The sequence below is a fragment of the Symphodus melops genome (assembly GCF_947650265.1).
Source record: "Symphodus melops genome assembly, chromosome: 13".
Classification (NCBI taxonomy): domain Eukaryota; kingdom Metazoa; phylum Chordata; class Actinopteri; order Labriformes; family Labridae; genus Symphodus; species Symphodus melops.
Window position 1 is genome coordinate 4422479 of NC_136703.1, and position 23525 is coordinate 4446003.

The following is a 23525-nucleotide window of genomic DNA, read 5'->3' on the forward strand; positions in this document are numbered from 1 at the left end:
ATCGAGTCAAAATGTGATGTATAAAAAACTAGATTCTGCAGAGCTTATAGTGCTGTACTGGTAACATTGGAGATCGATTATAGCAGGCTTTCCCAACTTTGGGCCCTGACCCCAAATGGAGTCATTTTGAATTTAAATTGTGTCCCCTGAAATGTCTAATTATTGATCAAAATAAAATATATTGGATCATTCCTCCAGTTCAGCAGGCTACTGTTGGCTGTAATCTTTAAAAAGTGAAAAACATGCAGGATCTCAGTCTGTCTGTCATCCGTGCGTCCAGCATTCACCTGGCTGAACACATCATACACTGAGAAGAATAAAATCCTTCCTTTTTGGATAACTGGTTTTGCCTTTCTTCCTGACTGCAGTAATATACCTGAAAAGCCTTAATGTGATCTAAAATGAATGCTTTCTTCCAACACAGCAGAACATAAACTATCAGGTGATTTGAAAGTGAATCATTTGAGCAGAGAGCTGGATGTGTTTTAAATGTGTTTTAGATGTTTTTTGGATGTGTGAGTCCACAGAGTTTTGTGAGGTCAAAGTGGGGTCACAGGCATGAAAAGGGTGAGAACCCCTGGATTATAGTTTAAGGCTCAGGCTTTCTGTATGAACAAGTGACTTCAAAGGATGAGGTCTGTTGTCCAAATACTTTCCTCCCCTCCCTGCACTGTCTTTGACTCTAAACGGTGCATATGTTGAAGACTAGTTGAAGACGAATACAAACGTGTTGGTGTTGGTGAGATCAAATTTAAAAAAAGGCCGTGCAGCCATTTGGCAGAGGGCAAAAGTTTTAGCTTCATGGGTAATTCCAGTTGGCAGTGGACATTAAACATTATTTTGAGTCTTTGCATGGTGAGCCCATGTAGTTAGCCTTATATAGCAAATGGGATTATTTGCATTCTTTTACAGATATCACAGAAAATGTCATTCAGTAATGCAAAAAGAGAACGTGATATTTATGAATTTGGAAAGAAAATATTCCTCGTCATGCCAATCAGCTGACTTCAAACACCCAGATTGCAGCTAAAGTCAGTGAATAGTATATGTCAGAGGATACTGCATGGACTCAACACATCAAAAAGCAAATGTGGTTATTAAATAAGGGGCATAGACGTGTTCTTCCTTTAGTTATCTTAAATTGTTCTTTCTGTCATGGTTAAAAAAGCAGGAAGGACGACAGGCCTTTCATGTGCAGCTCTGCTCTGCAGCAGGATCCGCCTGCAGCCTCTTTCTGATGTTGAGATATGACATGAATGAATCTGCTGTGCGTGGTTAGACAGTCCTGCTGACATGAAGCACTGCAGAGGGAAATAAAGTGGCACACTTTGACTCAGCCTCATTGTGCTTCTTCTCTGGCACGAACTGTGAAGTCTGCAAGTTTACCTTTGGACAAACGTCGTATACATGTTACATGTACATCACACCGACTCCTCAACACATGATCATGATGATGCATTCAGAGAAAGAACACATGAATTAATTATTACTCCTTTAACTATTATATTAGCTTTATTTTAATTTTCATTAGAATGGCAAAATCTTCTAAAAAGATTGGACATGTTGTTTGGCAAAACGGTGACAAATGTCCCAATGTGAACTTTTGTCAAAAGACTCTTATTACATAAGAGTCTTTTATACTGACAATGAAAAGCAGCATTAAAAGCTTTAAAGCCAACATGCTTAAGGAACATGTTGCTACACAGTTTAGCATCCATACTAGAACCAAAACGCCAGCTTCTTTTAGCAGCTGCATACTAAACACACAGAAGGTCCCACATCCATCTAAAACAATAAAAACATCCAGAAGCTTACTAACAGCAACTTAGTAAGTGAAATGCACCTTTGACATAGAACAAGTGGCAGTAAAAACGGTCAGTCTTCTCCCACCAGTTTCTGCGTGACACATTTTATGCGAATATTTTCTCTGAGGTTACGAAGGCGCGCGCTGCGACTCGTGATTTCCTCCACGTAGGTTTTGGGGAACCAGCCCCGCTCGCCGTCAGACAGCCTGATGCCTTCTACCCAGCCTGGTCAGAGAACACAGACACCAATAAGACCCTGACATCTAATGCTGTTCAGATACACAAACATCAGCTCTTTAAGTCCTCACGTCACATACATTTAGGAGCAGGTTTAACATGGAATGCAGTTAATCTGATAGAGAAGACTCTATCCAAACTCTTACCGTCACTTGTAATGGTCTTAGCATGAAGAATGTCCGCCTTTTCCAGCGTTAGCTCATCATGCTCTTGGGCCTGGTAGCTCTTGATGCACTGAACCTGAGAGATATCTACTAAGAAAAACAAAGATGAATAAGAGGTTTACACTTTTTAAGACTGATGTTGCACCTAAAGCTCTCTGCTGACCATCATTCTCGCTGGCCTGCTCGATGTCTTCCAGCGGATTAGATGGAAACATGGCTGTGATCCATCTCTGCTTTCCGCTCCTGGACACACACACACACACACACACACAAAAAGAAAACGTCAGTCAGACTATGAAGACTGGACTGAAGAGGACAGATTGTTTTCACTGCACTGCGTGGTTGCTCACTCAGTGTGTGACTTCAGCAGGATCTGGTGTTTGAGCTGCTGGCCTTCGCACAACTGCAGGTGGAAGATGAAGCCTGAGATTCCCTGCAGCTTCTGACTGAGATCCTTCACTTTCAACTCTCTGATCTTGGCGTGCACAAACACCATGAATTTCCATGTGCTGCAAAGAAAGACGTCATTTTATTACAATGCAAGCCAATAAAGTCCATTTATTCAAACCTGACAGTAACACCATTTTTACCTTTTAAACTTGTGGCCTGTGAGTGTTACATTACGACAGACTTGAAAAAGTGAGCCTATACTTTAGCATGATAAAATGAATGAATACATCATGAGTTGGTGTAATGTGGAGGTCATTGGTCTGTTTGGTAGAAAACTGCAGATCACTCACTCCTTCCTCCGAGACAGCAGGAGACAGTCATTGAACAGGTGGAGGTACACAGGTTTGGTCGGCAACTTGAGCTTCGATCCAGAAATGCTCATCATCTGAGTGTCCACCTCCAGGAGCTCACCGTGTTTCACCAGCCAGCGGGACTGAGAGATCAGAGGAAAGATCTGCAAACAAATGGAAAAGATGACGGTTAAAAAAATGAATAAATAGGGGGCGCTGGTGGCTCAGTGGCAGTGCGCGCGTCCCCGTGCATCGAGGCTATAGTCCTCGAGCGGGCAGCCCGGGTCCACGTCCGGCCTGTGGCTCCCCTCTCGCATGTCTATGCCCACTCTCCCTCCCTGGTCTCCCCATCCACTGCCCTCCTCCAATAATAAAGACTAAAAATGCCCAAAAATAAATCTTTAAAATAATACAATAATAAATAAATGAAGCATCAGGACAAAAAGATGTTCAGTCACCTTTCCCTCAAAATGAATTTTCTTATTGAGATGAATGAGCTCCTCCATCCTCTTCATGGACTGCACACTGGAGTTACATTCTTTGATGATCTACGGAGACAAACATCAACACGGTCATTACTGTTGTGCCTCACCAGCCATAATACTGCTGCTCCGCCAACGTGCTATTACGGATCATAAACACCACCTTTTTCAGCTCATTGAAAGCTTTCGTGGCAGTGTCCTCATCTCGGGAGCCGGGAGTTGTCCTCTTTAAGATATTCTGAAAAATAAAGATGTTTTTGAAGACATGCCAGAGAGAAATCAATACTCTACTTAAGCACTGTCAGGGAAAAATACAGCTGAGGTAAACTCCTGAGTCTGGTCCAAATATGAGCCCATTTGCAGTTCTGTGTAATTTGGTTACAAGTGCGAACATGAATTCTGCAGCGAATGTTCAATCACGTACCTCGACCAGCATCTTAAGCCGCGTGATCCTCTGAAACGGGAGGATTAGAAAAGAGGTCAGAGGAAGTCTTTGGCAGACGGGGTCCTCCTCCAAACGAGCCAGGATGCCGGGGAAACGAGCGTTCTCGTGTCTGTGAGGAAATTCACAGAACAACTTGAATGACTTTGAGCAGATTGAGTTCAAATCCCAGCATAGTTTTCACACTCAGAAAAAAATGTTCATCTGCTCTGTATGAACAATCCACAAGTTAAGTCATGTAAGTGTGAAATTACACCTGAACACCCTGAGAGGAAATCCTGGACACCCAGAGAGAAACAGTTGGACTCTGTGCTCTACAGCTTTCTATGAGCATTGATCAGAAGGAGCTCTACACAGTACTTCAACAGATGATTTATGTAAGTTGATTTCACTCACAGTAACCGCTGATAGGTCTGCTCCTGATAGGCCTGGTTGGTTACATAAGGTAAGTAAACTCTTCGCAGAGCCGGGCAGTGATCCAGGACGATGTCGCACACATCAAAACGCAGAATGTCTTCTTCCAACCGCCGCTCCAGGTCCTGAAGAAACCTACTGACAGCAAAAAAAAAAAATTACCATTAGAGTAAAAAGGTGTTTGAGGTGACCTGAGGGCAACAGAGGCGTATCAAAAAGTGTATCACTTCACCTCTCACTGACATCTTTGACTTCAGGCAGCTTGGAGAAGAGCCACTGCTTATGCTGAGCTCCGAGACACTCCGTCAACTCCTGGGACAACATGAAGTGGTCCACTGCGATGGTCAGACTGCGGATGTACGACGCCTCCGACGTCACCAGCTCAAACTTTGCCTGAGTTATGGAAGACATAGTGAGACAGGCATCTGCAGAGCATGATCTACTTAATTGCCACATGCATATTTTATTGCAATGGCTTGCAATATATTATTTTTGTTATGTTAGCTGCTTGGTTGTTCAAAGAGCCGTGCACAAACAATAACAGCATGACAGGTAGTAGACTGGACGGGTAAAAGTCCAAAAATCCACAAAGTGGACTTTGATTGAAGCTAAGAAGGGAGCAAGAGTGGAGGAAGAACAGCTCAATGGTGAAACACAGCCTAAAGACGCTCCTACGCTTTCAGCTCTGGGGATGACAGTCGATGCAAGGATCACCTCTACACATTGTTGACCGTTACTAAAACGACAAACTGTTTCTAATATGGTAACTGCCGTCATTTGGCTTCAAAACTCAACCTCAGACCCCAACATCAGAGAGACTACGTCCATGTTTTATGCTGACTATGGGACTGTCAGGCAACAGTGATGTGTAGTGGCATCATCAAGAGTCCACACTAACGCTCAGCTGATGCAGGAAACTTTGTCCGTATAAATGAAAAATCTTATTTACCTCCTGCAGCTTTCTTTCCTCATTGCTGAAGTTGTCGAGCTGTCCGCTGGATCGAACGTCTGGGATGTCTTGCCACAGTGCAAAGGCAGATCCTCGTGATGAGCGAAAAGAGCTGGATGGAGACAGATTAGAAGGAGATGGGGTCCCGTCTGACCCCTCGTCCCTGAGCCCCTCCTCCTCTGTCCCCGGCTCTTTCCCCTGCTGCCTCTGGATCTCTCTGTTGATGGCAACATCACTGTATTCCTGGTACAGAATGGCTAAAGGACATATCAAAAGAGACAACTGGGTTACAATCAAGTCTCAGTTTAAGTATTAAGGAGTTTATTATAGTTTTCAACTTACAGCTCGGCAAAAACCTTGATAAGCGATTTGAATTTGCAACAGTAGGAAGAGTGCCCGAGTCCTCCTCTATGGATTTCTTTCTCATCCTGTGAAGTAAACAGGATTTCTCATGAGTGCTGCATATCTTTATAAACTTTCAGATTTTGGGTTGAAAAACTCCAAGTGTGTATTTACCCGAGTTTTGTGCTCCACCGATGTAAAGGCATACCGTTATCACTGCTGGGTGGCAGAGATGGTGCCAGTCCTACAGGACTCTGGGGGGCGCTATCACTAGAACCACCCGAGCTGCGGTGCTTGGTGTTGGACTTACCTAAAGAGAGCAATAAGCAGAAGGAGCACGTATGACATGAAGCAAGAGGCAGTGTTTGGTGTTACTCTTTGGTTACAGGCTGACAGAGGAGCTATATTGTGTGGTGGTTTCTTGATTCTTTTTGGATAGATTTAGGATTTAGGAGGGGTGAGTACGTGACACTGAATAATTAATGTGATGAAGTGTTTTTGATAGTGAAGCTAATAGCTGGAGACACTGTGTCTGCCATGTTTAGAGATGGGATGTCCCCTCCAGATGCAGTCAGCCAATAGGGCTGGTGAAATGGCACAGGGCTTCAGAGGACTGAGCAGAGGGGTGAATCCTCACAGTTATCCCCAAAGTGAATATTTAAAGGAGAACATCTCCAACCGGACTCACTGATGTTGAGGTGTGATCGTAGCACACAACTCCTCATAAACGTCTGTCCCTTTGGACTTGATGTGGACGTTGAAAGCTGACGTGCATACGAGCAAAAGACACGTAGAGATTTGATAAAGGGAGCAAACACATTTGGACTGAAACAAATTTATCTGATTGAAATGAAAACAGGTTATAGATCTGATCTGCAAAAAATGTAATTACTGTGTTAATTTTGAAACCACTCTTTGTTTAATTCAGTATTAAAAAATGATTTATATAAGGCTTTATAAAGAATAGTTTAAATCCCAGTAAATGAGTTAAAGGGATATGAAGCCATTAGCACTTTTTCCCAATCTGCATACTCAGAATGTGGTATGTGATATTGTTTTGTAAATGGTTATTATACGTTTACTTGGTCTCTTGTAACACTTGCAGGATGTTGGTTGTTGTGTCTACTCACAGTCCAGGTTGGGGCTGAAGCTGTTGGAGTTCTGTCTGTCCCGGGAGGCGACCCGAGCAGACAACGACTTCCCCAGCTTTAAGGTGAAGGAGTTCTTCCTTTGAGACAGCTGCAGTCTGGATATGAGTTCTGAAGCTGAGAAGCGCCGCCGTTCCTGATCCCCGTAGCGACTGCGTGTCATAAAGCTCCCCCCCGTGGCGCTAAATGTCTCTACAGTCCTGCCGTCTTCCACGAGACAGGGAAGCGAGTCCTCTATAATCTGCAGTGGTTCTTCAGGTAGGTTAAAAATGTCATCATGACTGAGGTTTGAGAGATCAGTGACACCGTCTGTGGAGGACGCACTTGACATGGCCTCCAGTGATGATAGTCCACTGATGTCCTCCTCCAGGAAAGATGCAAAAGGTCCTGGGAAGATGAAGTCTGGATCCAGGATTGGGCTGCTGAGAGAGTCATCGCTCAGGCTGTCTGGAGAATAAACCTGCATCTTTCGTCCTGGAAACAAAAAGACTCATTAGATAACAGTTACAAAGTGACTTGAGTGAATTTGTTATGTCAACTACATCCATAGTGAAAGAAGCTTCACTCTCACGGATAGACTTTTCTTTCAGTGAACCCTGGGACGTCCTCCTCTGTGGCTGGCAGGAATCCGGACCCTGAAAACCCGGACCTTCAGGCGAGGATGGGGAGCAAGGCGCCTGAGATTCCCAGGAGTCCCCGTTTGTGTATAAAGAGGACAGAGGTAAGGACAGAGGGAGGCTAAGAGCAGCGTGGAGGGGTCGACACAGTGTTGTGACACAACGTGGCTTTTCAGTTTGCTCCTGCAAAGAAGTCCTGATACCATTATGGCATTTGAGATCACTGTCTCCCACAGGTGTTTCAGAGTTCAAATTCAAAGTCGTTTCATGCTCATGGCGTGTCCTATGGCAGCTCCTCTGCATGTCATTCAGTTGATTTAGTGTGTGTTTTAATCCATTCAGGGGCTGGGATTGTGTTGTGCATTGTGTGTCTGGAATTACAGTTTGCCTCGGAGAGCCAAGTCCGTTTATTTTAGGTGTCACTGTTGGTTGTATCTCAATAAAAGCCAGCGTTTCCTGCTGGCACACTGCTACATGCTTGTGGTGGCAGGGATGGAGGAGAGGCCTGTCCTCCTGGGCCTCGTTCAGAGCCTGGGACTCTCCTGAGGCAGGGATCCACATGCTGGGGCTCTCTCCTCGGCAGTGAAAAGTGTGACGGTGGGGTTGGAAATCAGGAAAAGGTGAGAATCCATAACCAGGGAGCATGGCTGAATGAACACATGGGAGCTGCAAAAGAAGAGAACAGGAACATATTAATGCGTGTGATCCACCTAAAATAACTGTTGTGTTGTTTTCTGCAAGGGAACATTTCTTGCATGAGGAGTTCCAACTTGATTTACCTTTGTTTCATTTTAATGCAAACTAGAAAACCAAGGACAGAAGAGATTTTAAATGAATGTATTTATTCTGTATTACAGTTATTTATTCATACTGAAACATTTCCTTTGGAACAATTATGACCACATAGTGAAGACTTAACAACCTGGTGAAAAGAATATACACAAATAATCAAGTACTATATATTTGAATCAAACAAACCTCTCTTACCAGCCAGTAAATCCACATATATAAGACATTAATTTCAACAGGATTAGCAGAATGTTAGTAAGCATTGCATTTTTCAATCTTTCATGAATGTTTTAATGTTTGTAAAAGTAAGTTGAGCGGCAGCGCAAGTCTAGCGGTTAGTCCTCGAGAGTGGGGCCCCCCTGGTTCAAATCCGACCTGTGACTCCTTTCCTGCATGTCACCACCCCCCCCCCCCCCCTCTCCCAGTTTCAGACTCTATTCACTGTCATATATCTAAAATAAAGACAGTAAGGACAGCGTCAAACAGGAATTCTGTCTCAATGACTAATTCATGCACAGTTCAGAAATGAGCTAAAGAGACAACGACTGATTCTTTTTTTGTACCACGTTTCATTCTGTTGTAAAAATGTACATTGTAATATGGGACCTAATGGGGATTCTTCGTCTTCTGCAGCCTGCCCCAAGTGGAAGCTCTAGGAACAGCAGATTGTTGCACTTCCACAATGTCTTTGCTTTTCAACACCGCTGCTCTCTGTACCTTCAATTATAGTGCTGCGGATGTCGGCATAAAAACATGAAACAGAAAACAGAGGAGGACGGACATGAAAACTAAGTGTGTCTTGTAGAAAAAACAGCAACAGGCCACTTATCCAGCTACCAAATAAGCCAACAGTTGACTGAACACAACTCTCTGTTAGCTGCTTGGCTCAGTGTCGCCAGAAGATTCCACAGACTCGACCAAGTGTTACATCAACTATTCAATTATAATGAACGATAAGCAGTGCTGAGTGCATTTCAAAAGTGTTCAGACAGTACGTGAAGGTTTAGCTGGTGCAGAAATTGCTCCAAAAATAGCTCATGTTAAGAATCCTGCAGCCTCATTAAGGATGTATGACACACACACAAACACACACACACACACACACACACACATGCACACACATACACACACACACACACACACACACACACACACACTGAGTGGATTCTCCTGGAATTTACAAGATGGATTCTAAAACTATTGAAGCGTGCAGGATGCTTCCCAGTCAGATCCCAGACACACACATGTGCCTGCATGGACACACACACACACACACACACACACACACACACACACACACACACACACACACACACACTACGCTGAAATCTAGGTAAGTGTGTCTCCTGAGCCGTGTCTTCCTGCTTTAATTAGAGACCACTCTGTGGGCTGCATTCAGCCCCTGTACTTAACATCTCTACACACACCACACACACACACATACACAAATAGCAACGCACAACTTCCAGACAGGATACCACTTGAGTCAGACAGACAGAGGAAGAGACATCCTCAGCACTCTCACCTTTCACCTGAGATCTCTTCTCATCCATCACTCTGGTTCTTCCTGTCAGCTCAGGTTAGCGAGCAGTTAGTCTGGTTAACTGAAGTCAGGTCTTAATCCAGTGGTTTTGTTTTTCTTGCCACATTTGGCCTAATAGCATCAACTTAGCAATATCTTCGATAAGTCAAATAAACAGAGAACCGTAGCTTGCTTTGGTGGCGCTATGGCATACAGTGTCGTTTTAGATGTAAGACTTCTGTTACAATGAGTGTCAGTTACAGTGCAGCCTGCAGATACTGATAAAGGACTACAGACTTTGTTTTTCATGAGCTGCAAATGTGAATGAGGGTCGCACTTAAGAGGGGACAGCTAACATCAGAGCATTAGCAGTACATGCATGCATATCTATAAAGAATGGTGAGGAGTTTAATGGGTCCAGGATTGCATCATGGCCAAAGGGGTTTCAACACTTCTTACAGTAAACTGTAGTCGCTGATACTACAAGGACTACAAAAAGACACCATGACACTTCTGACACACAGGCCACATGCCCACAGATTCTCTATTCATGAATGTACACAGATTTTAATATACACAGAATATATTTCCCTTAAATACAGTAACAAGGTCTAAACAGATTGTAGGTCAAACTCGTCTTTGGAAAGGTTATGATATATCTTTGTTGTTTCCTTTTTTCTATTTTTCTGAGCTCTTCAAACTTCTGTTCTATGAGGGGTCGAAGTTGGATGATAAAATAGCTTAAATATCTTGTGCCAGTTGGCACGTTTCAATAAAATGGTAACATTGCTAACTCACAACTGGCCTTTTAATTTGTGATCACTTATTTTCCTCTCCAACATTTTATTCATGGTGTGTAATTAAGAGCAGGTCACTTCCCTTGAATCTTAATAATTCAGTTACACACAGACTATTATGTTATGGATAACTCACAGTGACAATGCATGTGTTTGTATTTTAGAGTTAATTATCAAACCGCCACAATAAAGGGCATTAAAGCATCGATTCATGCTTTTTAAAGAATGATTTGTTTATATTGACGTTTGTTGCCTCGGGGATAAGAGACGGAGAATCATCGTTTACCTTCTTTTTTATGGAGCGCACATGTGCTGAACCTTTGTGAATATGAGTCTGTTGAAAAGCCACACCTGTTCTTGTGGCAACGGGAGACGACCGAGTCAATCCTATCTTTCCCTTTTTCTCTCTTACACTGACACACACACGTTGCATGTATGCACACACACACACGCACACACACACACACACACACACACACACACACACACACACACACACACACACACACACACAGCAGTGCAGGTACAAATGGTTACCTGTTCCCTGCTGCAAACAAAGCAGCCTTTATGAGTGTGCCTGGGCCGAGCTGCCCTGAGCACAGGACACCTGAGAGGGTGTGGGAACTGTTTACACTGATCAGCTCATATAGTGCAGCCACTGAGCCGTATAAACACACTCTGAGCATTGCTGCATAAAAAACACAAACTCCACTGGTGCCTGCATGTGACTACTGGTTACAGTGTAATCCTCCTGCAGAAGTACGGCATTAACTTCACTTAATGCACCTCGATGTGCACTCTGTCATGTGAGATTAGAGGTGAATTATTCCCTTTTTAACGCTGTGTTATCTAGACAACTATATGTCATGATCATCTTTAAAGATAACCCCACTCACTGAGTGTTGACATAAACCCCACCGCCAGCCAAGTGTCTATAAATCAACACGCTCTCTGTGGAAAATTAGCTATCTGCTATTCCATCAAGAAACCTCAAAGATCCCAAAAAACTGATGCCAAGCCTGACCGCCGCATTCATCAAAACATGAAAGCATCCGATTACACGCACTGCACATTCCTCAGGCTGATAAAATTATAAAACTCCATTAAAATTTCTATTCCAAAGACGTGTAATTTCCCTTGTCATAGCAGGCTGTTATTTGTGACTGTTATGGACTTTGTTGCCAGCTCCCCTCCTCCCCTCTGTAATTTCACCAGGCTGCTCTAAGACGCCATGTCTGCACACTTAATGAACAGCACTGTGGCATGCCTTCAATGCCTTCAGCCACACCACCAGCCTCTTTTTTTTTTCACCGTGACATTTTTCATCTTGAAGGTCTCAGAATAATCTTTTAATGGGTTGTATCGCATAAATATGGATGATTCAGCTTCTTTCACAGCCAAACGTTGTGTAATCACATCATTTAAGTGTGTTTGATGTTTGCCAGGGGGGAGAAGGGGGTGTTAAAAACAAACAGATCCACTGTCGGAGCGGTTTGTGCTGAAGAAAGGCGGAGAAATACTTCTCTCCCAAGCATACCTTTCGAATCATTCGGAGCTTTTCAGTGATGATCAGACATTTCAGCTTCATCGATAGAAAGAGCTCACAACAGAAAACTAGACATATTTTTGTTTCCAATTCATGAAATCTAAAAGGTTGCCTTAAGAATATGGTCAACTTTACAGTTCTTATCATTTAGGATTTAACTCCTCAGTAGAATCAGAGCGCACGGTGCTCAGTGTTGAGGTTGTTGCATCCTTCAGGTTGATAACAAACACCCTCAGCCTGGAAACTGTTGCAGAGTGACTTAAAACACGAGGAGCTGAAGTCCTTAAGGGTAACCATAACCCTAACACACGGCACATTGCGTCTGTGCTTGTCATCTGAAATGTGCTATAAGAATAAATTTGACTTGACTTAAATGTTTCTGAAGCTAAAATGAAAGTTTGACATTTACATACTTGAGATTTGACTCATGGTGTGTTTTCTTTTGATGCTATTTGAGCGTTTTGTAAATTGCACTTGGTCTCTTGTTGTGTCTTTGTGTTGTTGCCTGTCGTTAAAATCTCCCCTGAAAAACAGGTTCTTAATCTCAATGGGGCCTGGTATAATAAAGGTTAAATAAAAATAAAAAGGCAAGGGGCTTACTAAGAAAATACATTTTCTATGTTTTAAATTCAATTCTTTGAAAAATAATTTATGGCATGAATCAGCTGTTTGATGACTGCTAATGTGTATTTTTTTTTTTTTACTAATTTCAACTTTTCTGCTGCAAGAGCACAGCACACATTTCAACATGCAGCTGAAAATATGAACTGCTGTATTGGTTATATTAACATGTCCGGCTCTTTCATTACTTAATACTTTAGTCCTGTTAAAACACATACAAAATATAATTTGGACAACTGTCCAGAAGGTTTTTGTCCTCAGGCGGTATCAGGGTGACTCAGAGCTTTAGGGCTATACACGCAGACCGTTAGAGACGATGTACACAGAGAGAAGGTCAACATGCTTCACTGTTTATTTATGTGAAACCATGAATACATGTGTTTTCCCTTCAGCACGTTCAGGTAAGGTTGTGACTGTTTTTGTAAGTGTGCAATAAATGAAGCAAAGTTTAATTAAAAAAAAGGACTCTGTCGGTGTTGCATTACTGAGGCTGTGATAAATGTTCACATATAAAAATCACTGTAAACCCCATTGAGGGATTTCTCTGCAGTATTAATGAACACAACAAACTGTTTTAATCAAACGCTGCTCCTTGTTTGTGCAATCCCCTCCCCCTCTCAGGGTTCTCCCCCGAGCGTCAGGCCGCTGTGTTTGGACAGACAGACTGGAGTGTCCTAACAGTGTGGTGTGAGCAGCTCATGTGTGTTTGTGACATCGCAGTTTAACTTGGTCACATCGGACCACTAATTGCCAAGCAGTAGACTAAAGAGGCCGGCATTGTCTGCCCAGACAAGACATGACATCAGTCAGCATCACTTTGAGGAGCGCCACACTCCCGTGTCTGCGTGCTGCGTATCAAAACAGTTTTTAGAGCATCTTCCATCAGCGCTGACGTTGTTATAATGAGACTGTGATAACATGCCAAAAATAACAAAGCAGCAATTATTGTCAACACTGAAACTATCATTTAAAAGGTAAGAGAGTTTGATAAGGGAGCCCATCTATGTGATTAGTTTACTAGATATTTATTGGATACTGTGCTTTCTATAGACAAAATTAACTCAACTTCATGCAAACAGCAGTCACCACTGGTTGGGTTAAATACTTTGGAGATAACTCGGAGGGCACACACTTCATATAAAATCATTGTTTCTTTTTAAATTTACGCTAACGCTCGTTTAAAACTAGAGCAGAAATTGGCTCGTTAAAACTATTTGGTACAAATAAAGTTAAAGCTGCCTCCTCTGATTGTCAGACACTGAATGCTGTATTTAATCTCTGCAGATGGACATCTGGAAAACCAGACCCTGCTCCATCCTTATTTCATACCCTGAATTATCAAACAACGAGACTGACATTTTTCTTTGCGCCTCGTCCCTGCTTGCTCTGTGTTTTGTAATTGCCTGTATCTGCAGCTGGAAATCACCTGAAAGTTACTGTACACAAACTGTGATTGGTTCTTTTCTCTCGTGTTTATACCCGACGGAGCAGTGTGCAGCTGAAGCTGTTGCAGGCTGCTGCTTTGAGCCAAAAAGCTATAAAGTCTGAACTCAACTCTTCATCATGCAAGCTTGTGCTTGGCTGATTTTTCATCCAAATCTGTTCATCAAAGTATATGTTGACATAAAAACATAGAGGGCAATTCAGAACTTGCTAAACATCTTATTAGGTTAACTTTTAGGTGGTAGAAAATGTAATATGTTCACTTAAAATTCCTGGCTTGAAAGCCAGGCTGTATCTCCTTGGTATTTTTATGGGCTCCATCTCAACTAACTCAAACTACAGAGCGAGACTCAAATTCCAATCAGAGAAAACAAACCAGGTGTCACCATGAAGGGCTAAGCTTTTGGAAGATCAGACACCTGAATGGTGTGAGGACGGTTGAGTGAATTGAGGTCAGGGAGTTTCTAAGGATTCATTCCTCTTGCAGCCTCCACCCACTGAGACAGGTGAGCACCCCAGGGGCTACAGGAGGCCATCATGGAGGGGAGGAGGGTGAGACGGGGGGGTGAGACGGGGGGGGGGTTACCCAAATGTTTACACATGGTGTGGGTCCTCTTAATCCTCCTCTGCAGCCTCAGGCATCTTCCCCACGTCCTCCTGAGACACTACCAAGATGCACACTGACAACCTGGCTTATAGCCACACAAAGCTTTGACACACAAAAGGCACACCTGAATGTGTGTGCGTGTGTGTAAGACGCTATCTGTCTTTGATTGAAAGCGACAAGACGCGGAGAAGCCTTCCCTGACCTCGGCTCACCCGGTGGGATCCCCGCTGACAGAGAGGGACGAACAGCAATGTCTCATTTAAAATCTGGAAAAAAACAGCGAGCATGTCACACGTAAACGCTAAGACTTCTGGACCTTTAACCTTCCCTCCTCCCCTTCCCTTATCCTTTCTCTCCCCTCATACTGAGAGACAGCCAGGAGAGGAAAACACAAAGGAGCTATTGACAAACTTATGGAAATAACCCGTTCTAATTATGGTGCTTTGTCATAAGTCGCGAAAGCTACCGAGTCGATGGAGGGCCAGGGATCTAACACGCAGTAAATCCTGAAGATCTCATAATCAGTACCTTCTGACTGACAATAGTTATCTCTGTGAGCAGAGACCCGAAGAAAAGGAGTGATTTAGGATGTTTTGGCAGGTTACTTTAGTGCATCGAAGAGCAAAGAGATTTCTTAACCAAAAGTTTGAAAAAACCTGTAAATAACTCAGAAAGTGTCCAAACTTAATGACGTTGACATGATTCCTCCAATAAAAAACATATTGGACTATAGAGTAAAAGTGATGAATCGATTTTCCCTTTCTGTCAAACTGAGTAAAACATGGCATTTCTTGGAAGCAGGTGAGTCTAAAAAATGTCATGAAGTTAAAACTACCTGTTGGCTTGTCCTACATGTCTGCTGCTGCATGACTCTCACCATAAAGACATTTCATTGAGTATTATTCAAAACACATACAAAGAAGTCCAGTTTAGAAACCGAGCAAACATTCTGAAGGAAATACTGAAACATATTCACGTTTGTTACTCGACACCATCAAAACAGCAAAACTACTCTTGATCTACTTCGTATGGTTTCCATAAATACCGTCTTCCTTTCAGCTCGCTTGTTGTCTGAAAACTATTCAAAGCCCATCAGGGATCCCCTCTGTGGCACCCTGACTTAATCACCTCTAACACTTGTTTATTTCAGGCAAAGCCACATTGAACATCCCTCTCTTGTAAATAGTCATTAGTGCACCAATTGTGCATTACCAAGCAGCTGAAATAGTCCATTACAAATACACTTTATATTGCGCTTTGAGTCATGTTGGCACAAAACTCTGGTGCCAAGCTCTCCAAGGGAATGATTCATGATTTAGTAACATATAAGAGATGTTACATCGTCAGGAGACGCACCAGAGAAAAGTTAAAATAAACACACTCACTGCTGGTGAGTGTTGTCATGAGAAATATTGAGTTGATCTATTCAATGGTGAAGTTATTTATCATTAAAAAAAAAAAAAAATCATGAACAAAATCTTGCAAGTTATTTTTCTCGTTGAGAAACCTCAAAGGCATTGTAGTCACTTCGCAACACTGACATAAAGGGTGTCATTCATGCATCTGCTCAAGATGCCTTTAAGATTTTCTTCTTCTGTTGTTGGCTTTATTGAAAAGGAGAAAGCAGAGTTTGCTGTTCCCAAACTGTCAATCAGAGCACTTTGATTACGATCTGATCCTCTACCACTGAGCTCTCCAGAGGATGACCTACTTTACAACAAATTGCTGATGCATCTGTGTACATTCATCTGCTGCTGTGTTTTCTCTGCTCTCTTCGTCTCTGTGTTTTCTAGCTTTCTGCTCCACTTCTCCCCCGGCTGAGCACCGAGCACTTCCTCCTCACCCCACTCTTCTTCTTCTTCTTCTTCTTTATTATCTGGACAGGTATGGACAAGCCATCCACGGAGTTGCTTGTTGTTTTGAAACCTGATCATGGTAAAAAAAAAAAAAAAAAAGTGGAACGCACATTTTAAGGAGCTGACCATCCAGAAGTGATGCCACTCGAGCCAAATTAAACCCCTGAATGTCAGCAGTGTCATCTGGGTCAAAGCCATGAACTGCAGAAAACAAACATCTCTGACTGACTGAAGCTTTAACTGGAGCTGTTTCACACGAGTGCAACACCTACGTGTAGCTTGTGTTTTCTTTTTCATAAAAGCATCACATTTGCAAATAAAGCAAACACCTCTTGTGAAAGAACAAATGTGAAACACACACCGCGTCTTATTGGGTGGATCACAATGTGAGAGAACCTGAGGGCTACAGTGCTAGACAGGTGTGCCGCACTGACACACATCGCCTCCGGGCTCAAGTTTTAGCCTTCGTGCATGGGCCAAAATATTTTCTGACTTGCATATTAACATAAGAGGGCCGATCCTGAGCGTTGCTGCCTTTAGAGTCTGGTTGTTCGAGAACAATTGGAGTCTTTTAAGGCAGCATAACTCTAATATCACCATGCGAATGCACAGGTTGTTAACTCAGTAGGTGGTCTGATTGATTGTTAAGGTTTGAAGACAAGTTCATGTCCAACTCTAGAATTAACCCCCCCCCCCCTCCACACACACACACACACACACGCAAACACACGCACACACACAGACACAGGCCCACATTCCCTGGATGACTCGGCAGGCTCATTCCTCTGAAATTGACCACTAAACCGGAGCAGGAGACAAACACGGATACTCAACTATATACACGAAGGAGAAAGGACTGTTATTAAGGCTTTTAAGGCTGCTGCTATGTAGGCCACGAGCCAAAGAGCTAGAAAGTGACACGAATTGAAAACATCGGTGTAACTCTTGTTTTAAGTGCAGGCCAGTCAATGACGCCTCGTGGTTTTAGCCTAGTTTAAGAAAGAAAAAAAAACAGGTCAAACTGTGCAAACACGGGAGAGGCCGTCACGTTCAGGTTAGCAGCTCAGCGTGTTGGTGTGCACGTGAGGGTAAATACCACAAGGAGCACAGGTGACATTTGCATGCAAGGTTAGGGAGAAGGAGGGTGAGGTGTGGTATCCTGGATCGCTTCCCCACAACACACACACACACGCACACGCACACGCACACACACACACACGCGTTCAGACAGCCACTGTCTGAGTGGCAGGTGATGGGGCAGGTGCGCTCCAGACAGAATTACAGTTGGGAGGGGAGGGAGGAAGTGAGGAAGATGGAGGGGTTAGATGGGTTATAAATCTGTGTGTGATATGAGCAGGCATGCACAGGGAAATGAAATGCAAAGTAGTGTGCTTACAGGCAGAAATTCAATCTCATCTGCAAGAAATGAATATTAAAAGTCTGTATTCAACGACGACAGAATTTTTTACGATGTGATGAATATTCATAGGGATCCTATGAGCAGTTTGCTATCACACAGGGGATCTCCAGCCAGTCATAAAGTGCAGTAAAACAGTTCAAGGTCCTGATTCATGCTTTGTGCTGGTTACAAGTCGATCCAATGTGCAGGTGGTGCAATCGAGTCAGACACAACGTAGTAAATCAGATAATTCTGAAAGCGCCCACAGCTATATATTTGTGCTCCAGTCAAAATACGAATCTCCAGACTCTGCAGACACACAGCAGCAGCAGCAGCAGTCAACTCACATGACAAAACAATTAGTCACCAGGACGGCAGACAGAAAAGACAGCCATCACCTCAGCCCGACCTCTCACACATGGTGTTTGAGTGAGGTTCAGAAACAGCTTCTCGTGTCTTTAAGGAAGTCTTATCTTTATAACATGGAGTCCTGTTTCAGGCCGAGTCGATGTCTTTGTTATTTCACTGTTTTATAATCCCTTCTTTATTGTGGCTTAGTTACTTCCAGACTTTTATTTCTTGTCTAAATCTGATAGTCCAGATCATTTTGATTCAGTGTTGTCAACTTTGTTCTTACTTTCTGTTTGTTATTTTTTAATCCTTCAAATCAATTTTCAGAGCTTGGTTCCAAAACATCGCTGTGACAAAACTCTGCTGTCATGACATCGTCGCACATTTACAACAGTGTTATATTGGTGTCTCAGTCGATGAATTCACAATGTGTTATGCTGATGTGTTGGTACAACGTGTAGAGAAACAGCCGGAGCTCCACACACTGTCTTCCCTGCTGGCTCAACTGATCCCCTCTCTCCCTGAAACACCTCCATTACTGCCTCCAACGGAGGATCAACCCCCCCGTTATACCTCTTATTAAAGGAGAGACATTAGAGGGGCTTACATATAACACACTGAACAGACAGTCTGAATAATGCTTGTTAGGTATCACTTTGTGCTGCAGTTATTAATAAAACATGCTCTATAAAAGTGAGTCGAATTGTTTCATTCTTTGATGCCTCCTGTAAAATGATACTATCTTCTTTATTTCAATATTAGATGGTCATGAAAAGCACCAAAGCTTGAAAAAACATCCGATCTTTAGTCACACAGGCTGCATGTTGCCAACATATTTGTGCAATTTAGACAGCGTGCCGGGGTTTGTCTGCATTTTTTGGTGATAAAACTCAAGAAATAACTCAATGATTTTTTGTTTTCGTTTGTTTTCGTATCAAAGTCCAGAACTCTAGTATGGTAACAGGTATTTGTAGGTCAGAACAATAAAAAAAGGGAGCAGCTTTATAACCATAGTCTGCTGAATGTCAGAACTGTATCTCCCTAATGAAGCAGAACAACTTAAGACCAGTCGGAGGCTCCACATGAGTAAACAACAAACAGACAGTGAGGCAAGGGCAAAGAGAGAAAAACCTTACATGTGCATGAACTCAGATTGACATACTGGAAGCACACGCACACTGAAAACCTGAGGCTCTTTACGCGGCGACTTTTGTGCTAAAATGCCCCCGTGAAAGGGAAAAAGGAATATTGTGTGTGTGCTGCGGCGCCAAGTGTACAGTTTTTAACAACCCCTCATCCAGCATACTCGAGACATGCACTTACCTGCCCCGCTCTGCAACAACTCATTGCTGAACTGTAACCATCACATACAAGGCTCATCCCACTCTGCTCTGCCCAGGGAACTGCTGCAAACAGTATAGATGAAAGCAGCAACTTTTTCAAAGAGAATACATGAACAGTGAACACTAATGATCCCACTTGTTCGATGTCTGCAGCTACTTGGACTTATTATTTGGCTCTCTGCAAGTTTCCCTTTCTAAACCAGAGTAAACCTGAGGCATAAATATATTTTAATCTCTGCTTAAACAGCTGCTTTTGTCAACAGAGACATAACAACACCCAGGCAAACAGAGTCCTGTGTTTGCCACCTGATACTTCATCACATAGCTGTGTTGTTTCCTGAATCCCATACGGAGACAATGTCCACCTTTGTCTTCAGAGCATATATGCTGTCATGTATAGGCAATGCACCTGACAAGCTGCACTGCTTCCTCCCAAGTGTTCCACACAAAGCAAAGCTTGCACTTTCAGACAAATAACACAGCTCAACTTTCACTCCCAGAAGTCAAATTCTCCAACGGAGCAAGATATTGACAAGAATGTGAATGATTTCTTCTCTTTTCTGTGTGAAAGGCTTATTGTTGCAGGTGTTTTTTTTAGTACTTTACCTCATCTGTGTTAGCAGCCTAGTGTGTGTGCTGGATGGTGGCCAGCAGCAGTGTGTGAATCCAGGCCATCCCAGGGTCAGTCTGAGCCACTCTGCTATCCATTGCTGCCTTGTGTTCCTCCCGGCTTCTGTCCTCCCTTCTGCTCCTTCAGCTTCTTCTTCTCTTTATTTCCAACGCAGCTCACTCATTTCATATCAGAGCTCCCCTGCTTGCTTCTTCTCCTTCTTCTTCTTTGTGTTCTCCGCCTCCTCTGGAAAACAATAACAGGCTGAAAAACAGCCACCACTTGCTGCTCTCAGAGCTACTTACAATGCAGATCCCCTCTCTACGCTCCTCTGCTCTCCCTGCTCCTTCCCCTCCCTCTCTCGCTCTCTCTCTCTTTATGCTACTGTTGGGGAAAGCTCATTTTCTCTCACTCTCCTCCCCCCTCTTGCCCGTTCTCTAACTCTAATAGTTTAGTGTTTCATTTCAGCACCTGCTTTGACACAGAAAGAGACACAGAGAGGAGGAAGTAGAAAGACAAATGTGGCTCCCTGATAAGAGTGTGTCCAAGTTTTAAAAAAGTGTGTGGCAAGACTGTTTGGTACACTTGTTCTGCACATATTTACACATTCTAATTTAACTTGAATGCAATGGTTCACATTTAGTCAAGTCTTCATGCATGCACTGTTATCTGCAGAGCTAGAATTGCTTGTGCCTTTTTTATGTGTGCATGCAGCTTTCACTGAACGTCAAACTGGGAGGTGGTGACAGAAAGAAGCTGCTATGACATGCTTGAACTCCCTCATCTTTTTTTCCCTGCTCGCTGCTGTATCAACTATGTTCACTAATCAAACATGAAAGGAATGGTGGCGGTGGGTGGTGACGATGATGGGGGAGCGGGTTTACCTCGGGACACTATAGTTCGCTCAGTGGCAGCGGTCGTCTAATTGTCCCCCTTTTTAGTGAGACTAAAGCAGGTCAGTAAGAGCTCGGGAATGATTTGTGGGTTTGCTTTTTAATCACATTTCCCAACTAGAATGTGTTTTCTAATTGTATTTTCTGAACATTAACAACTTCAAATATGTTTAGTTCTATAAAATGTAGGATGTACAATAATAAAAATAATAATAAAAAAAAAAAAAAAAAAAAATGAAGCTAATATAAAGTGCTAACAAATTAGCATGGAGCTAAAGATTCTGACTTGTCCCTCACGAGTTGGTGGAGGAAACCACATCAGAGTTTAAAGGAGAGTAAATATTGAACCTGCTGTCATTAACTGTCAAGAAACAAGACTCCAAATGAACACAGATCATGCTCTGAGTCTGATGGTTGAAAAACAGGAGGCGGTTGAATTTAAAGTTAGAACATTAATCATATTCTTTGTGCTGTTTCTACCGTTCGGGTTGATGACTAACTATGAACAGAACTTTCTCTTCAGACTCATGAACTTGGGCATTATCACGAAGTTGTGATGAGTCAGGATGGAAGTCTTCTTTGCTAAGCTTTGCTTTTTTGTATTATTGCTTTGATTGTTGGGCATCCTTTTGTTTGACAATGTTTATTACACCCATAAATATTTTATTTTTCTTTTAGTACTTTTCATAAAGGGTGCCGCACAAATTAAGATAATTATTGAAATTTAAATTGTATTATTTGAATTCTGCATAGTTATGTGGGGAGCTGCATGATGGTGTAGTGGTTTGCGCTGTTGCCTCAAAGACAGGAGCCTCTCTGTGTTTGGAGTTTGCATGTTCTCCCCGTGCATGCGTGGGTTCTCTCTGGGTACTCCCCACACTCTAAAGACATGCTCGCAGGTTAATTGGTGACTCTAAATAGCCCGTAGGTGTGAATGTGAGAGTGGCAGGTTGTCTGTCTCTGTATGTCAGCCCTGTGATTGACTGGCCAACAGTCCAGCGTGTAACCCCACCTCTCGCCCTATGACAGCTGGGATCTGCTCCAGCCCGCCTGCGACCCCGAACAGGAAAAGCGGTTCAGATAATGGAAGGATGGAAAGGTAGGGGGGAAAAGCTAATAGTCAATATTTATTGTTATTGTAAGATTAATAATAAGTTAAAAAATGTCTAACTTTAAAGTGCAAACATCGAAAAAATAAAATGATTGAGATACATTCTAAAAGTAAAGTCATTCTGAAAACATCAGACTTCTCTAGCTGCTAATCCAAATCATAATTTATATCTCTGATGTGGGTCAGCCTGAATGGGCCTCATTAGCACTACAAAGTTACACTTTTTTAATTAATGTTTTCAAATGCGTCTGTTTATGTCGTAGCATGTCCTTCGCTGCATTGTTACCTTGTGGCTGATTCAGAGTTTTGTTTTGCAGCTCATGCATGCGCCTTCTCCAGCAGTGGTTGAATGAGCCAGCCGGTGTCCACAGTGCATACCTGTGCCTGCTGACATGTACTAACTCACTCTTCCTTCAGGCCATGGCAGAGGAACGCACAGCAATCATAACAATTAGGAGACGAATGTGGCCAAGACAGAGGAGAGGGAGGGAGAAGAAAGAGAGTGGATATTAAAAAAAAAAAAAAAAGAGTCAGGATTACAATGGTGAAATGTGTGAGGTAGAAGGAGAGAGTATAGGAAAGGGTGAAGAGAGGGTGAGGAGGAAGAGGAGGGGAGAAGATAACATTAAATTCAGGAGCTGCCTGAGGCCACAGCCACTGGGAGGAGTTTGTAGGAGGAGGAAGGGAGAAATCATCAGTGAACACCTGCCTGTTCCTGACTCCTAATAAATCAGCGTCTTCTCTACCTGTCTGCAGGTCCCTGCTGTTTAGGTTACATCCTCTGAGAAGGGCTGGGAGAGAGAAGAAAGCAAAAAAAAAGAAGCTTGTAGACACAGTTCATTCCCAGATCACAGCAAGAACAGAACGTCAGCCTGTCAGGTCCCAACATGGAGAAAGTCTTTGCATTCAACAAACTAGATTTATTTTTCTCTAAAAAGTCTAAATGAAAAACAGCTCAAACACTAAATATTTTCTATAGAAAGGAACTATTTCACTTCCCTTTACAGTACAATACAGCAGCAACTCTCAAGAACTCCTTCACATGAAAGTCCACCGAGCATTCAAGTGGACAGGACGAACATTCTCAGCATCCATGGACGGCAGACATGGACAGTATATTTGTATTTACAAACACATTGCAGACACAGTTGAAGACGTTTCAACATGTTTAACATCTTGAGGTGACATAATGGGGACATAAAGACAGCTGCTTCCTTGCATCGCAGAGTATCAGTTACAGTCATAAATCGATAAGCTGAGACATTTTACATATCACTGGGTTTTTTTTTACCTAGAA

The 23525-nt window shown here is 42.8% G+C and overlaps 1 protein-coding gene across 9 annotated transcripts; it reads right to left on the bottom strand.

Moving 5' to 3' along the window:
• Nucleotides 1-689: 689 nt before the first annotated feature.
• On the bottom strand, nt 690-23409 carry arhgef19 (Rho guanine nucleotide exchange factor (GEF) 19). Of its 9 annotated transcripts, none has more exons than XM_079360364.1 (17): nt 22975-23409; nt 20221-20468; nt 7295-8006; nt 6706-7197; nt 5750-5885; nt 5576-5661; nt 5234-5490; nt 4517-4677; nt 4267-4422; nt 3853-3982; nt 3592-3666; nt 3405-3494; nt 2947-3110; nt 2557-2715; nt 2370-2449; nt 2189-2296; nt 690-2030 (listed from the first exon to the last, which is right to left on the bottom strand). In XM_079360364.1, the coding sequence occupies exons 3-17, from the start codon at nt 7983-7985 to the stop codon at nt 1876-1878; spliced, it is 2940 nt and encodes a 979-aa protein (XP_079216490.1). In that variant the 5' UTR covers nt 7986-8006; nt 20221-20468; nt 22975-23409; the 3' UTR covers nt 690-1875. The 9 variants fall into 9 exon arrangements, with proteins under 9 accessions (XP_079216490.1, XP_079216489.1, XP_079216488.1 ...); XM_079360363.1 differs by having other exon boundaries at nt 20221-22639; XM_079360362.1 differs by having other exon boundaries at nt 20221-22633; nt 22932-23409.
• Between the last annotated feature and the right edge of the window lie 116 nt (nt 23410-23525).

What these genes read in the sequence shown, in the direction of transcription:
- arhgef19 (XM_079360356.1), bottom strand. Translation starts at nt 19,651, where the DNA reads ATGAGCCTTGTATGTGATGGTTACAGTTCAGCAATGAGTTGTTGCAGA. An exon ending in AGGAAAGAAAGCTGCAGGAG is followed by an intron (nt 4,678 to 5,233) that starts GTAAATAAGATT and finishes TCCATAACTCAG; the next exon opens with GCAAAGTTTGAGCTGGTGAC. An exon ending in CTTTCAATGAGCTGAAAAAG is followed by an intron (nt 3,495 to 3,591) that starts GTGGTGTTTATG and finishes TTGTCTCCGTAG; the next exon opens with ATCATCAAAGAATGTAACTC.